We start from the raw sequence: 15089 nt of genomic DNA on the forward strand, positions 1-15089 counted from the left end.
GTTTCAGCAGGATCAGATGCACAATACTTTATATCAAGTGCCAGTTCATCCTAATAGCACGTGCTGCGGGCCCCGCACTTTTAAGGATTCACGCTAAATGCTTTCAAGCTTTCAACATGGGTTGGCCATTCCCAAATTCTTTGTTAATAAAAATGGATTGTTTATTTCATTATGCACTTAAGGGAAAGACAGAAGTCTATAGATCGTTTCTGATTAAACAAAATATAGATGGAACGCTCTAAGTGGATTTTGAAGGCTTTAAAATTTACGTGCCGCTACACGCTACGCCGAAAAGAGAGTATATGAGTACTTGAATTCTAGGCGATTAATGGCTGAAAATAGTTCGCTAAAGAGAATTTATTGCCAAATTTGCTGGCAACACGAAAAGACTGGTAGGACATATACTGAGGATATATAAACATAGATACCACACTCGCATGCAAAAAGTAGTCCCAATAGAGAGTGAAAATATAAGGCCGAAACCGCTAACCTCAGACACACGGTCGATTTTTAATTTTCTACAACACTGAGCAGAAAAGTCTACGCGACCAAAGTTAGAGAAGGCTATAACTTATTATTTTAACGTTTCTTAGTATGAGAAGCAAAAACAGTTAAATAATCCTTAAATATAAAGTTTTTAAAAGTCCGCACACTTCTAAGATGTTTTGGATACAGCTAAGTTTTATTTTATCGTAATAATTGGTTGCATATGAAACTACAGCAAGCACATAATCGATAAGTATCTTTTTCTGTGTGCCTCATCGAATAGCTGATCCACGAAAAATTAAGTAACCTTTTATTTGAAGTTTTAATTTTATTTTCAGTGTATAATCCATGTTTTGTACATTCACTAAATTTGGTTGGAAAATAAATGTGCTGATGAATTTTGTCAAGAAGCATTCACTTTCTTTAAATTAGTCGAAAATAACAATGCTCAGAAGGCAAAGTGTCGTTAACAGGATCGTGGACTACTTTCAATCATGATGAAGTTGGAAACAGGAATAATGGTCATATTGTGGGATCAAGTATCACAGCGTTTTCAAAAGACTAGTGCTTCTTTACAATCTTCTGACCAAGACTTGAACATAGCTTGTGCATTCTATGAATCCTTGCATGGGTATATTCAAGCTAAGTGGTCTACTTTTTCAGACATTGAGCAAAAAGCCAAGGATTTGACTGAGTGTGAAAATTATCAACAACAAACTCGAAGAGTATGATGATTTCAGTGGTTCCAGCACTCTTTATACACTTGTTGAATCTCAAATGCGTTCTCAGAAGTTTAAAAGCCGAACATTTCTTATCATTCAGTGATGTCGAAAAAACCCACTTGTAGAGAAATTTATATGCAAAAACGGCTCGTTTGGGTTGAGAAAATATTTTACGTAGAAGAGCGAACAACGTTTCGACCTTCTTTGGTCATCGTCAGGTTCACAAAGAAAGAGGTAACTGACCGGAAGCTGACCACATGTTTGGAAGGGGTTGTGTAACTGAGTGTCGGAATGTAGAGGGCGGTGTTAGATATTTGAATATATAATTTATATTTTATTATATTTAATATAGGTATAAAGGTGTTCCTTTATATTGGTTTATTTTGGGTTTAAGTTGTTGTATAAGTAAGGCTTCTTTAATTTTGCGTTTGTTTATGTTTGTTTCTTTATTTAGTATTTGAGTATTTTCTATTGTTTATTTGACTTGCAGTGTTCGAAAACGTGTGAAGGTTACTTTTATGTTCTTTGAATCTGGTTTCCATTTTTCTACTTGTTTCTCCAATATAGAAGTCGTGGCAGTTATCACATTGTATTTTATAAATAATGTTGGTGTGGTGTTTGTCAGTGTAGTTTTTACATAGTATAGACCTCAGTTTTGTGCCTGGTTTTTGAATAAATTTGGTTTCAACTGGAATGTCATATTTTGTTACTAGTTTTTGCCAAATGTTGGTTATTTGTCTGCTGATGTCGGGAATATATGGTATGCAGCAGTATATGGTTTCGTGATTTTTTGATTCGTGAGATATATTTACTTTTGTTGGTTGATTTTGCTTTCTGTCTAGGTTTGAATTATATATTCAAACATCTAATACCGCCATCTACATTCCGACACTCAGTTACACAACCCCTTCCAAACATGTGGTCAGCTTCCGGTCAGTTACCTCTTTCTTTCTTTGTGAACCTCACGATGACCGAAGAAGGTCGAAACGTTGTTCGCTCTTCTACGTAAAATATTTTCTCAACCCAAACGAGCCATTTTTGCATACATATTTCTTATCATTATTGATAGCTTGCTTTTTGCCCTGTCAGAATGCCAAAAAGCTTATCAAAAGATGAATGATGTATTTGGATCCCTTAATCAGTTATTACAGTCTTTTACACCTGAAGAAATTGTAAAGAGGTCATATCCGGAAGATCAGAAAGAAAGTCTTGGTGAAGAATTTGTGTAGTTCACTGAACTGTTGAAAACTGGTCTTGCTTCTCATATTGACACCAAACAAGACCTTGTAGTGTCACAGTTTTACCATTTGATAGTTGACGATTCTTTGAAGTTTTGTTTTCCAAATATAGATATTGCCTTGCACATCTATTTGTCACCCATGGTTACCAACTGCAGTGGAAAACGTTCATTTTCAAAACTGAAAAGGATTAAAAATTAACTAAGGAGCACTATAGGTCAAAATAGATTGAACTGTCTCATTCCAATGAGCCCTGAACGTGAACTTCTGCGTGAAATAGACATTTCCAGTATCATTAACAAATTTGCTCATGCTAAATCTAGAAAATGTAACTTTTAAATTGTAGTTTTTTACTTTTGACGTTTGAGTTCATGTATTACTATTACTGAAATGTCAAACATATTTGTCGTATTATTTATTCGTACAGAAAATTGAAAAATACAATTACTTTACAATGTAAGTCAAAAATTTGTTGTTGTTTTTAATTTAGGGCCCCTTTAAAACATATACTACAGGCCCCGCACCAGCTCAATCCAGCCTTTTTCATTCTTCAACTATAGTTCCAGTGTTGTTGCTATTTAGAAAGTATGTTATTTATTATATTTATCATTATTTCTATTACTTTATTAATTGTAATTATTGTTTTAACCAGATAGTTTTAACTACTAATTGTAATTAGTTATTTTATATTTTAATTATTATTTTAGGCAATAATATTAATTAATATAAAAGGTTACAGAGTCACGCTTAACACGCTGTTTGACTTAAAATTTGACATTGTCGAAAACGCCACTAAATTTCAAATGAAAGTAGTGTCGTTAACTTGGATGTAACAAAGAAGTAACGTTGCTACTAACAACAACGTTACTACATAACAGTGCAGTTACTAGTCGCAACTGATTTTAATCAAACATTTTTTTAATTGTGATTACATTTGTCATTATCGTAATTTGTTATCGTTATAAATGTAAACAGCCCAGCATGGCCAGGTGGTTAAGGTACTCGACTCGTAATCCGAGGGTCGCGGGTTTGAGTCCCCGTCGCACCAAATATGCTCGCCCTTTTAGTCGTTGAGGCGTTATAATGTGACGATCGATCCTACTATTCGTTGGTAAAGAGTAACCCAATAGTTGGCGGTGGGTTGTAATAACTAGCTGCCTTCCCTCTAGTCTTACACTGACTGGTAAATTAAGGACGGCTAGCGCAGACAGCCCTCGAGTAGCTTTGCGCGATATTCAAAAACAAATAAACAATAAATGTAACCAAATGTTATGTAAAAATTGTAACAAATTATAAGTATTCTATAATATATACTTGCATTCAGGGACGTAGATTTTTTACACTCGATGGGAGGAATGATTCTTGCAACCACTTATGTGGACTGTCCAATTTGCAAATTGGTAATATCTGATTACGTGAACCTGAAAGCTGTAAACATGCAGTCACAGAGTAATCTTGTTGCCACTATACTTGCATGTATACTTAGGCCTACTGACTGATACTTACGAAGTATCGCTTAGATCGCAAAGCTTAGAAGCACGTCTATATTAAAGATGTACATTTCGGCTACTGAAAAAGCCTAAATCTAGGCCTAATTATGTAATTCGATTGGTAAGAATACGAGAATCACAAGAACAAACACACAATTTGTAGGCCTGTGAAGCAATAAAACAATTCAACAGACCAAACTGTAGGGGGGATGATTGTATGCACCATACTCCCCACCTAAAACGAAGGGGGATTTATACCCCCATCTCCCCAGGATCTACGCCCCTACTTGCTTTTATGAAAGAAAGTCGAAATAAAATCTAGCTCTGAAACACATCGCAAATCTAATTGGAATCAGCATGTGATTCGCGCGTTGCGATGAGTACGTGACCTTCAATGTTGTGATAAGACGTTGCTTTTAGTTTAACATGCAATATAGTATATTTGGTGTGATAGTACTTCAATAAAAAATTATTGTGAGATCACTCTCGAAAATAGTGTATGTAGACTTTTCTTGTTAAACTGCTGAACTCTAGAACACAATTTATTTCAATAATCACTTCACTTAAGTAGTAGGGATTGCCGAAACTAAATCGCATGTTCCAGACTAGACACCATGCTGAACTGTATGCCAAGTTTAGACTTCAACCACCGAAAGAGTTAATTGACAAAATCATCGCGTACCTGTCAGAAAAGTTCAGATATTTTGTAAATATTATGTTTTTTCCCCCAAAAATTGCATGATGTTAAATAACAAAGTATGCCAGTGTTTTTCAAATTTGAGGTTCAGTGCTACAATGGACATAATTAACCAGACACGTTGTGTAATACAAACAAAATTTTAAAAGCATTAGCAGTTATAATGTATATATTAGAATATGCTTTCAAGTTGCAGTGTAACGTTACATTTTATGACGAGAAACTTATATTGAGATTATGCTTGATGATTGCTTAAAATGCCAACTGGGTACTGAAGAAATCTTTATTACAAGTTTAACATAGCAACAAGTGTAAATTTATTATGTTAAACTTGTTATGTCACATTGTATATGTTATATATATAGTTCTCACTACCGTTTCTGAGTGACGAACAAATTGCTTTTATACGTAATACAGCTCGAAAGGCCGTTCAACGCTGCATTGGATGTTGGTTGTGGAACGGGTATAACGCTCGTCTTCTCGGACCATTTTTTCTTCACGTGACTGGAACCGACATTAGCAACGCTCAACTTGAAATTGCCGTCCAGGATTGTGATTCTTCAAACATAAAATATCAGTAATGATTGCTTTTATGTAAATATTCCAGATACATCATGGGTAAACAACTTAAGATGAGTTATTCATAAGATTTGTACTTATCTCCAATATTAAATTCTACATTTGATGTAACTAGGCCTGAAACTGGAGGGCTAAGCTTCGAAATGGGGATGATGGGCAGGGAATAACTTCGTATATGCACTATACAGATTAGTACGACAAACCATTAGAAATATAATCTCAGATATTTCAAGAAATAGTGAAATAAAATGAAATATAATCTCAGATATTTCAAGGAATAGTGAAATAAATTTAAATACACATCCCTTGCACGTATAAATCTACACACATGACTAGTTACGTTTTCGCGACAGAGTAATAAGTCTGAAACAAACGTCAATATTATACGTTACAGTGTTTGACACGATTCTCATTTAACCCTAATACAGCATACTTTTATAAATTTACGTCCATTAATAATGTATAATGTAACTATTCGTTTTGAACAATTTGACAGCAACGAAAACTATAGATTGTGGCCAAATTTATAAAGTTTCTGGTTGACCTTGACAGGCTCGCTTCTGGCAGTCTTTGTTCCCTGTCACTGTATGTCTTGTTTACAAATTCAATGTATTGAACTAAAAACGAAATGAGGATGGCTCAGCATTAACTTGTAAAAATGTTGAAAAGGAACCGGTAACGAAATGTGGTATATACCGTTAATATACTTCCAAAATATGTAGTAGAACAGAAGACTCAGACGTCAATGTTTGAAAGAGATTGTAATTTTTCTCTGGAAGATTATGCTTATAATTTTGATTAAGGGCAAGATTCCAAGTTTAAAGTAACAATTTCATGAGAATGGTAAACATTTGGCAATCCTCGATTATCCGAGTCCCATTTAATAATGTTATAAAATTACCAATAACATGACTGCACATGGTAAAAGGATTGATGCTGCATGTTTTCACTGTCACTCATAACTTATTCACTGATTTCAAAATTTGGGCCTTTATCATGCCTTTTTTTTTCTCAGTACTTTTTTATTTTTTTGAAATTCATGAAGGGAAATATTATTTTCTTTTCTCATGAAGTCTGTCAGTCATTATGGCAATAAAGTATTCAGCAGTGTGTTATTTTTTGTTCATGGTGGGAACCTCATTTTGGTGGATTTATGAAAGAAGAGAACTGCTCACAACACATAGTACATTTCCCTTCCAATGCTTATGCATCAGTATGTTATTTTTAAATATTTATTAAGTTAGGGGACGGTTAACATACAGGCTGGATTTTTTTAACATTATTTATATAGAACAGTAAAACTATTTGTAAATGTGATAATTTAGAAGTAATGTAATTCATTAAAAATATAATCATAACTGAAGGTTTAAAATCATCAGCATAAATGAGGATTACGTACTAATTTACTTCAAAAAGTTTCTGTAACTTGAGATTAACAGTACGTTCAAACCTTTAAGTTTTTTCATGAGTTAAGTGCATAGAACATATGTGTGTGGTTGGTCTTATAATGTCTGTTTGTGACTTCATTATTTAACATATTTTGTGTTATATGAACTGGGTTCAACATAAATATATAAATTAATAAGTAAAACAGAAATAGACAGATTGCTCTCTATATATATATAAATGTGTGTTGTGCAGGGTTGATTGTAGATTAACAGACATAAACTGACCATGACAGAATTAGTACCTTCTCACAGAATAGGCTCAGCTGAGAAAATTGAGCTGCCTTCTTCCTCTGTACAGCTGGTAACAGCATGTCAGTGTGCCCATTTCTTTGACTTACCTAAATTCTTTGAAGAGGCTGACAGAGTGCTTGTTCCAAATGGTGTGCTGGCCATCTCTGGGTGTAACTTATCTGCATGGAAAGAAGGCCATGAGAAAGAAATTACTGAGGTTTTCAAGGAAGTATGTAGACATAACTTTCAAGCTTAAATTATTCTTTTATTAACCGAACAACTCCTCACTTTTATATTACCCATCTGCATCATAAATGTGTTATGTGTTGAATTTTAACTTTCTTTTTTGTGTATTAAATAAACATGTAAAATTTAATTTATGTAATATAGGCAGGGTGAGATATGGGATAAAATGATGTGTTTCTTAATATACTTTTGTTTCTCAAAATCTTTGTAAATTGTTAATTTTAATGTTTAGATACTTAAGGGATAAACATTCGAAAGCATGCTTAAATTACTGTATTTAAGAAAATAGGTTTTCTATTTTCTTAAAATTTCTTTTTGCGTGATAACCTGTATCATGCCTACTATGCTAAAATATTCTAATTTTTCTATTTTGGAATTTAACAACCTTACTGTTATTAATTTTTTAATTCATTAAGTTTTATTCTGAAAATTGGTTGGTGAGTAAAGTTTTGATTAAAAATGTTATGAAAATACCTGTTAAGGCTAAAACTAATGAAATTACTTTATGCATAAATTAGCAACTATTCTTTTTTCTCTGTTTTTTTAACCATCCCCATATATACCACGTAAGCGAGTCTTTCCTTTCATGGAACATTAACATGTTTTCTGAAGCTTTTCCTTCTGATAATATACTATGTGGCTTTTGAAAGTACAGTGTTTGAAATGTGAATTATACATTGCCCAAAAGTAACTATAGTTGCCCATACTTGAATGAATAAGTTAGTTGACTACAGACTAATAAAAATTACAAACTTGGTATCAGTGTTCCTAACTTAAATACTGCACTAGATAGCTTGTTAGATAATAAAAAAATGTGCTTTTATCATGGAATTTTATGAGGGAATGTAAATCATGATGTATAATTTTAATGACCAGTTGCTCAGTTTTGAACCTGTTTTCTCCAAATCCCAAAAAAACTGGTTTGGAATGTTTTCTTTTTCCTGTTTATAAAAATGGGTTTTGGTTTGTTTTGAATTTTGCGTAAAGCTACATGAGGACTATCTGTGCTAACCGTCCCTAATTTAGCAGTGTAAGACTAGAGGGAAGGCAGCTAGTCATCACCACCCACCGCCAACTCTTGGACTACTCTTTTACCAATGAATAGTGGGATTGACTGTTACATTATAATGTCTCCACAGCTGAAAGAGTGAGCATGTTTGGTGTGATGGGGATTTGAACCCATAACCCTCAGGTTACTAATCAAGTGTCGTATCCTCCAGGCCATGCTGAGCCTTTAAAAAAGGGAGAAGATTGTATAAAATACACACTATACATGTCCCTAGCTAGATCTATAAGGTTACTATGTACCTGTGGAGTATTATGAATGAATGAGAACATTGACACTGTGATACATGTATAAGGAATTTCCTGCAGATTGCTTTTCTGTTTTGCACTTATAAGTAAAGATGAAGTGAAACATTAACGTGATTCACAAATTAACTTATTATTTATTCATGAAATTCTTCCCTAAAATAATTTTAAAAAAATTTGCAAGGGAATTTTTAAACAGTGTGTTCAGAGATTTCTAGTCAGTATTAATTTTGAAATAACCAGAAAGTCATTGGAATGTATTCTTAAAATCCCTTATTGCTTCTGTTTGGAAATTTTAAAATTTTTCTGACAACTGAAGTGATGGGTGGTACTCTTACTAATTCAAATTTGTCCTAATTTCTTTGTATCAAATATGATTACACTATGTATAATATGTGACCTTGAACTATCTTAAAAGCAGTAAATTGCAACAAATCATTTTAAACTGTATTTAATGTACCAAAATATTTAAAATACATTTGGCATTATCAAAATATTTTTATTGGAAATCCATCACCAGTTGTGAATTGTGACAGGTTTGCACAATGTTATAATGAATGCTCTAATTGTAAATGGTATGCTTAATGAAAACCAGAACACTTTATACATAGATGTATTATTCAAAATTTGTATACTACTAGGAATGTGGCATTATGGGATAGATGCTTAGACTGCCTAAGGATGTGGTCATATTGCAATTATCCTACAGACAACACAGTTATGTATTTGGGTTTTCTAGCAATAATTTTAATTATCTCAAACAATTGGAAACCACATACTTTGAAATATAAAGTAATAAAAGATGTACTGAAACAATGTCACATGAAGAATGGATTAGGGTGTGTAATTAGGAAGGTGGTTCAGGGATCAATTCATATTCAAGATTAAATAAGAATGAGATAATCTAATTATATATTCAGTTTTATTAAAACAAATGCTTATTTTCATTTACATAAAATTGTACTTGTTAATTGTAAAAATGATTTCTCTTGTGAGGTAAGTAAAAGTTTGCTCATAAGGCATTACCCAAAAATAACAAATAAATAATACTATTTACTGAAATAGTAGTTTTCTAACAGTTTTTTTTATTAAAATAGTAGTGTTAATTGAGTATCTGTACCAGCAAATGTGTTTGTGTAAAGTTTCTAAGCTTAATATTAACATTTTTTGGGACCTATCAGTCCATCTCAACTGTTTTGTACTTTTAAAGTAATTTTTAAATAAATCTTAAAGCCAACCCTTATCATTTATATACTTATCAAGCTTTTTCTTAGACTCATTTAAATTACTGTCTCTACAATATCTAATGGCAACCAATTTTAAAGGCCATCCACCCTGTTATAAAAATAAAACTTCTTAGCTGAAAATGACTTCTATCCTGCCAAAATTCATACTTGTGTTCCATAGTCCAGTAGTTCCAACTTTTATATATGAAAAAAGATAATGCATCAACACTATCAATTCCCTTTACAATCAGTTCTCCCCCTCAACTCCTTTTCTTCCAAGAGAAAACAATTTGAGAAATTTCAGTCTCTCCTCATATGACAACCACTTCATCTCAGGCACCATTTTAGTAACTCTTCTATGAACCTTCTACAACAATCCAATGTCTTAGACTGAACACAATATTCAAAATGTGGCCCAACCAGTGACTTATACAATGAGATTATAACCTCTGTATACTTGGGTTAAATATTTCTCTAGAAACAATCTAAACTCTTACATGCCTTACTCCTGGCAACATCACACTGCTTGGGTGGCTTTAGAGATTGATTGACTGTTACAAACACCAAGATCCCTTTCTTTCATGACATGTCAAAGCTGTTTCCATCCAAATTATACTTATATTTCAAATTATGATAATCCAGATGCATTTATTGTGATTAAAACCCATGTGCCATTTACCTGTTCAAATCAATGAATAATCCAAATCTTTTGGTAAATCAGCAGCATCATATTCACAGCTAACAACACATAAGACCTTAATATCCTCAGCAAATTTAAATAATTTATTGACTATTCCTTCATTTATATTATTCATGTAAATCAAAGCCCTTACATTCCACACTTGTGGCATTAATCCAGTTTGACAGAACTCCATTTGTAACAATCTTCTGCTTTCTTCCATCCAGTTACTGTTCTCTCCCATTTGTTAGCTGATTCCCCACAACTATAGAGACAATTTTTCTTTTTACAAGTATTTGTAGGAGCATCTTGTTAAATGCTTCCTAAAAATTCAAATACACCAAATATACATCCATACCTTCATCTGCATAACCAGTAACCTTTTCAAAGAATGTCAAAAGATTTGTGAGGCAAGATTTTCCCTTAGCGAAACCATAAAATTCTAAACTTTGTTAAATGACTTTGCAAAGAGTCCTTTAACAGATTTTCCAAAACTCATGTAAGGCTAATGAGTTTCTAATTATTGTGACAATTTTTATCACCTCCCTTAAAAGAGAAGTTACATTAGCTAACTTCCAATCTGCCCAGTGTTAAAAGACTGACAAAAACTAGCAGTAAGTAACTTACTTAACCAATCTTTAACCTCCCTCAAAATTCTCATGGAAATATTATTTGGCCAAGAAGCCATATTGTTTTTAAACTTCCCAATTTTTTCTTAACTACTTCAGAATTAATGCAGTAATCTTGTTTGATCTTGATTAACTAATAAGATATTTGTTTTTACAATATATAAGCATCATGAAATAAACACCTGTGTTTCAAAGAAGATTAAGAATAAACAAATGATGTGATAATGAATGTGAAATGTATGTTAAGAACTCTGGGAATAATTAAGCAGTTACTACTCCTTTATCCCTTCAAGTTTGAGGTTAAACTTTGGAACCTCAAAAGAGAAATTAAAAATATGTCATAAGAGAGAATGAAGCATTATATAAAATGAACCTAAATGTGATGATCTTTTAATTTGTAATAATTCTTTAGGTTAAATTCAAATCAACTTATTTCTGGCTCTTTCTTCTCCTATGTCTTGCTCTTACCCCTGTCTTTGATTTCATATTTTATTGAAGAATTTGATAATGTGTAAATACTTATCCTGTATTTAAAATTTATATCACTGTTAGACTGGATAAAACAATTGAGATGCTTATGTGAAAGCACCCAGTTCCTACAGTTAATCCTTATACAAAACAATCATTTATTTTAAAAAGAAGTTTGAAATTATATATTAACAAAATATATTAAATTAATTAATTTTCAGATTTTAATGTGACTCTTTATCTTATTGTTTTGTTTCAGTTTAATATTGACCGTTTGAAGAACTACAGAGATGATGAGCTGCAGCTATTAGACAACTGGAATCAGGACATTACCCTGCCTTACACGGAAAGTGTGAGGTGACTAGAGTTCTAATTTATACATGTGTACAGTGTGTGTATATAGACATGTACACATGTATTATTAGTTTTTTAATAATTTTGTAATAATAAAGATTTGTTATACAAACACAATGTAATGTAATCTTTGAGTTCTAAAATTAAACATATAAAATGTATTTTACTTATGTTTATGGTATTACACATCATCCCAGTCTTTTTTTTATATCTCAAAACAATTTGAACAGTAAATTTGACTTTATATTACACAGTTTTTAAGTAAATTGTTCAGAATGAGCAATATGAAATCTACTAGGAGTGTGATTAGATTGAAACCACAGTTACTAAGTAGACAAAGGTCTAGCTTTTCTTTTTATTAAAAATATTCATAAAATAGGAAGCTATAATGTAAAATAATCAAAAGCCCAAAATCGTAAATTTCCAAGCAGCAAAAGTATTGCCACAAGTCTGTACTCATTTTCATATTTTCATGTTTCTGTGAAGTTCTTTCACCAAGACATTGAATTAAATGTGGAAAAAAAACAACATTACACTGAGATGGAGATTAGCAGAACTTAAAATTGAAATGTGACAGTGTAACATAGACAAGAGTTGCTCGTTTGACTGACATAAAGAAGACAAAGTAGCAGATGTGCCTGTTCATCTAATTCATGTACAAACTTGGAGAAATTAAAAATATATATACATATGTTGATATGCCTGTATATTTATTATGAGATAGAGAGGTTACATTTATTCTCAAGGTCAGATATATTAGGCATACTTTATCTTTGAGGATTTTTCATTTGTAGTTCGTATATTAAGTTGTGTTTATGTTATTGTAAAATGTGTGTAATTTTGGTAGCTAATTATATGAAATTTAAAAACATATTTTAGTATTTGAAATGAAATAAATTACTTGTTAGTTATCATAGATTTTTCTTGTAGAAAAGCTTCCTAATTTCTTCCTGTTTTTTTCTAAACAAGAATCTTTCCCATTAACCTGGTTTTCCCAAGACCTTTTGGAGATATTGTGGGACAAGTAACATCGTGGTCAGGAGTTCAAAGAATGTTTCAAGAAGATGCTCAGAAGGGAGATGAATTAATCAGAGATTTCAGATACAAGTAAGCCAAATTTCTCTAAGCAGCTCTTCAATGTTTCAGAGGAAAATGAATAAAAAATCTTATTACTTAAATTAATAAGTTGAGGTTGCTATAGTGCAAAACAAGAATGTATTTAAGGAACTTCATTAGAATTTAATAATAATGATAAAATCGCTTCACTATACAAAATCTGGAAAAAGGATGGCCTAGTTTTGGGATTTTGTTTTGATGGCTCTCATCCAATAATTTTAAATATTGAGTAAAGTGGTTCTAAGATGAAAATAATTGATCAGTTCAAAAGCAGTGTAATGTTCTGTTGTAAATTAATTTGTTTTACACAATGACCTTAAGCAAATTTTATCATATATTACTATAAACTGCTTCATGATTTTCAAATGATTGTTAAAAAGTTACTTTGTCAACAATGATCTTTATAAAGTTCTTAAACCTTCTGGCTATTAGAAAAATAATGATGCTTGTCACAAGCCAAAGGTTATTAAAGTGTTTGGTTTTGTACGATAATAAACTTTTTCTATATGTTTAATGTATTCTTGCACAGGTAACACACAAAACCACAACACAGCAAAAATATTAATATTTAAATGTACAAATGTACTGTTCTAATAACCATTATTATAAATACTGATTTATATCAAAGAGTTTTACAAAATTACAAACAGAACTGAGTCTTCTATCTGGTCTGGAACTGGATCTTTTACTAACAGTTCACAGAGAGTTAATTAATTCTATGTTGATATACAGGTACACTTCTATTGACTGAAAAGCTAGACAGCTATGTTCTTGGCTAGCCTCATGCAATTTACAAGCTCACTTTTCAACCAGGATGATAGCTAATGTTCTTGTAGAAATACTAACATCTGAAGTTAGTTCTCTGAAGTTGATTGGTTTGTAATGTTTAAAAACTATAAATATTTCTGTTCAAACATCTGTAGTTTTCTGACTAATAAACAGTTATCCCAATTATAGCTTCTGAGGTTTATAGCATACTGACTATCAAACCAATAATATTAAACATTCTCTATGCATGTGTGATTTATAAGCTTCAAGGTGAGGTTCTCGAAAGCTCAGTTGGCAATAATTCTGGAATTTACATACACACATGGTACATTGTTAATTCTTACACTCAAGAATCTTTTACAAATTTAGAGAATAAGTTGGAGTTAGGTCTAATCAGTTTGGAGTCATTGTTTTATATACTGTATACAATTCTATTTTAATAATGTTTTTACAAAGTTTTATTTCTGATTCTTATTACAGACTTGCCAATGCTCTGGAGTTAGATGCACCAACAGATGATGCCATTGTCACATGCAAAATAATACATGTATTGTTAATGGGACGAAAACCTTCCAGCTTAATATGAAAAGTCATGATTCAGTTATTGTAAAATAAATATATGTGTGATTTTAGTCACAAACACAAGTTTTCTGTTTTATTTGCATTTTCAGTGATTTATTGTTCATTTTCCCATTTAATATTGCTTGAATTGTTTGTCAGTTAATCTCTTGAATCACTTTTTGTCAGTGATTTATGAAACAGTTCCATTCCTTAACTCAGGACTTAATATTAGGACTTAACGAGTTTGCTAAAATTTAGGTTAAAATTAAAATCTCAGTTTTATGCATATCTTACTACTAATAAAAATGAAACATACACATCTCTCTGTATGTCTACTCATCTATGGACTCATATTACTACAATATCCAAATGAAGTATCATCAGAAAGATATTTTTTTCTCTACATTTAGTATCAAAAGTAAAATCTTTAAAGATTTCAAGCTCAAATAAACTAAGAAAATTAATGTATTATATTATAAGTATGGTGTTTTTTAGGTGCACCTAAAACCAACAGAAAAATTATAAAAGATGCACAATATGGGTAAGTGGTTGCTGTCTACGTCATGGTATACTTGAAAACTAGTGCATTTTTGGCTGCGTTTTGGTGAGGTTATACAAATATCTAGGATATGGCTGGTATTGTATATGAAACAGGTGTGAATCAGAGTTGTGTCATTTATTAATAAATAATTTGAATCATTTGTAAAATTTAGCAGTAGTTGTTTTACTACATTGAAATGTAGTATATTTACTGTTAAGACTTCCACTACAGCTACAAAGTTGGTGTTGTGGTGAACAGAATTCATGATATTCAATGCCCTTGAAGCAGAACAGCAGATA

General features: G+C 31.8%; 1 protein-coding gene across 1 annotated transcript; it reads left to right on the forward strand.

Annotated features, from left to right (window-relative positions):
• Positions 1–1004: 1004 nt before the first annotated feature.
• On the forward strand, positions 1005–14529 carry LOC143248108 (putative methyltransferase DDB_G0268948). Its single transcript, XM_076496541.1, has 6 exons — positions 1005–1211; positions 4999–5210; positions 6913–7120; positions 11710–11807; positions 12774–12911; positions 14169–14529. The coding sequence occupies exons 1-6, from the start codon at positions 1005–1007 to the stop codon at positions 14272–14274; spliced, it is 969 nt and encodes a 322-aa protein (XP_076352656.1). The 3' UTR covers positions 14275–14529.
• The last annotated feature ends 560 nt before the right edge of the window (positions 14530–15089 follow it).

This window comes from Tachypleus tridentatus, chromosome 4, assembly GCF_004210375.1.
Source record: "Tachypleus tridentatus isolate NWPU-2018 chromosome 4, ASM421037v1, whole genome shotgun sequence".
In the NCBI taxonomy this organism is placed as follows: domain Eukaryota; kingdom Metazoa; phylum Arthropoda; class Merostomata; order Xiphosura; family Limulidae; genus Tachypleus; species Tachypleus tridentatus.

What these genes read in the sequence shown, in the direction of transcription:
- LOC143248108 (XM_076496541.1), top strand. Translation starts at nt 1,005, where the DNA reads ATGGTCATATTGTGGGATCAAGTATCACAGCGTTTTCAAAAGACTAGT. An exon ending in TTACTGAGGTTTTCAAGGAA is followed by an intron (nt 7,121 to 11,709) that starts GTATGTAGACAT and finishes GTTTTGTTTCAG; the next exon opens with TTTAATATTGACCGTTTGAA. An exon ending in CCTTACACGGAAAGTGTGAG is followed by an intron (nt 11,808 to 12,773) that starts GTGACTAGAGTT and finishes TTTCTAAACAAG; the next exon opens with AATCTTTCCCATTAACCTGG.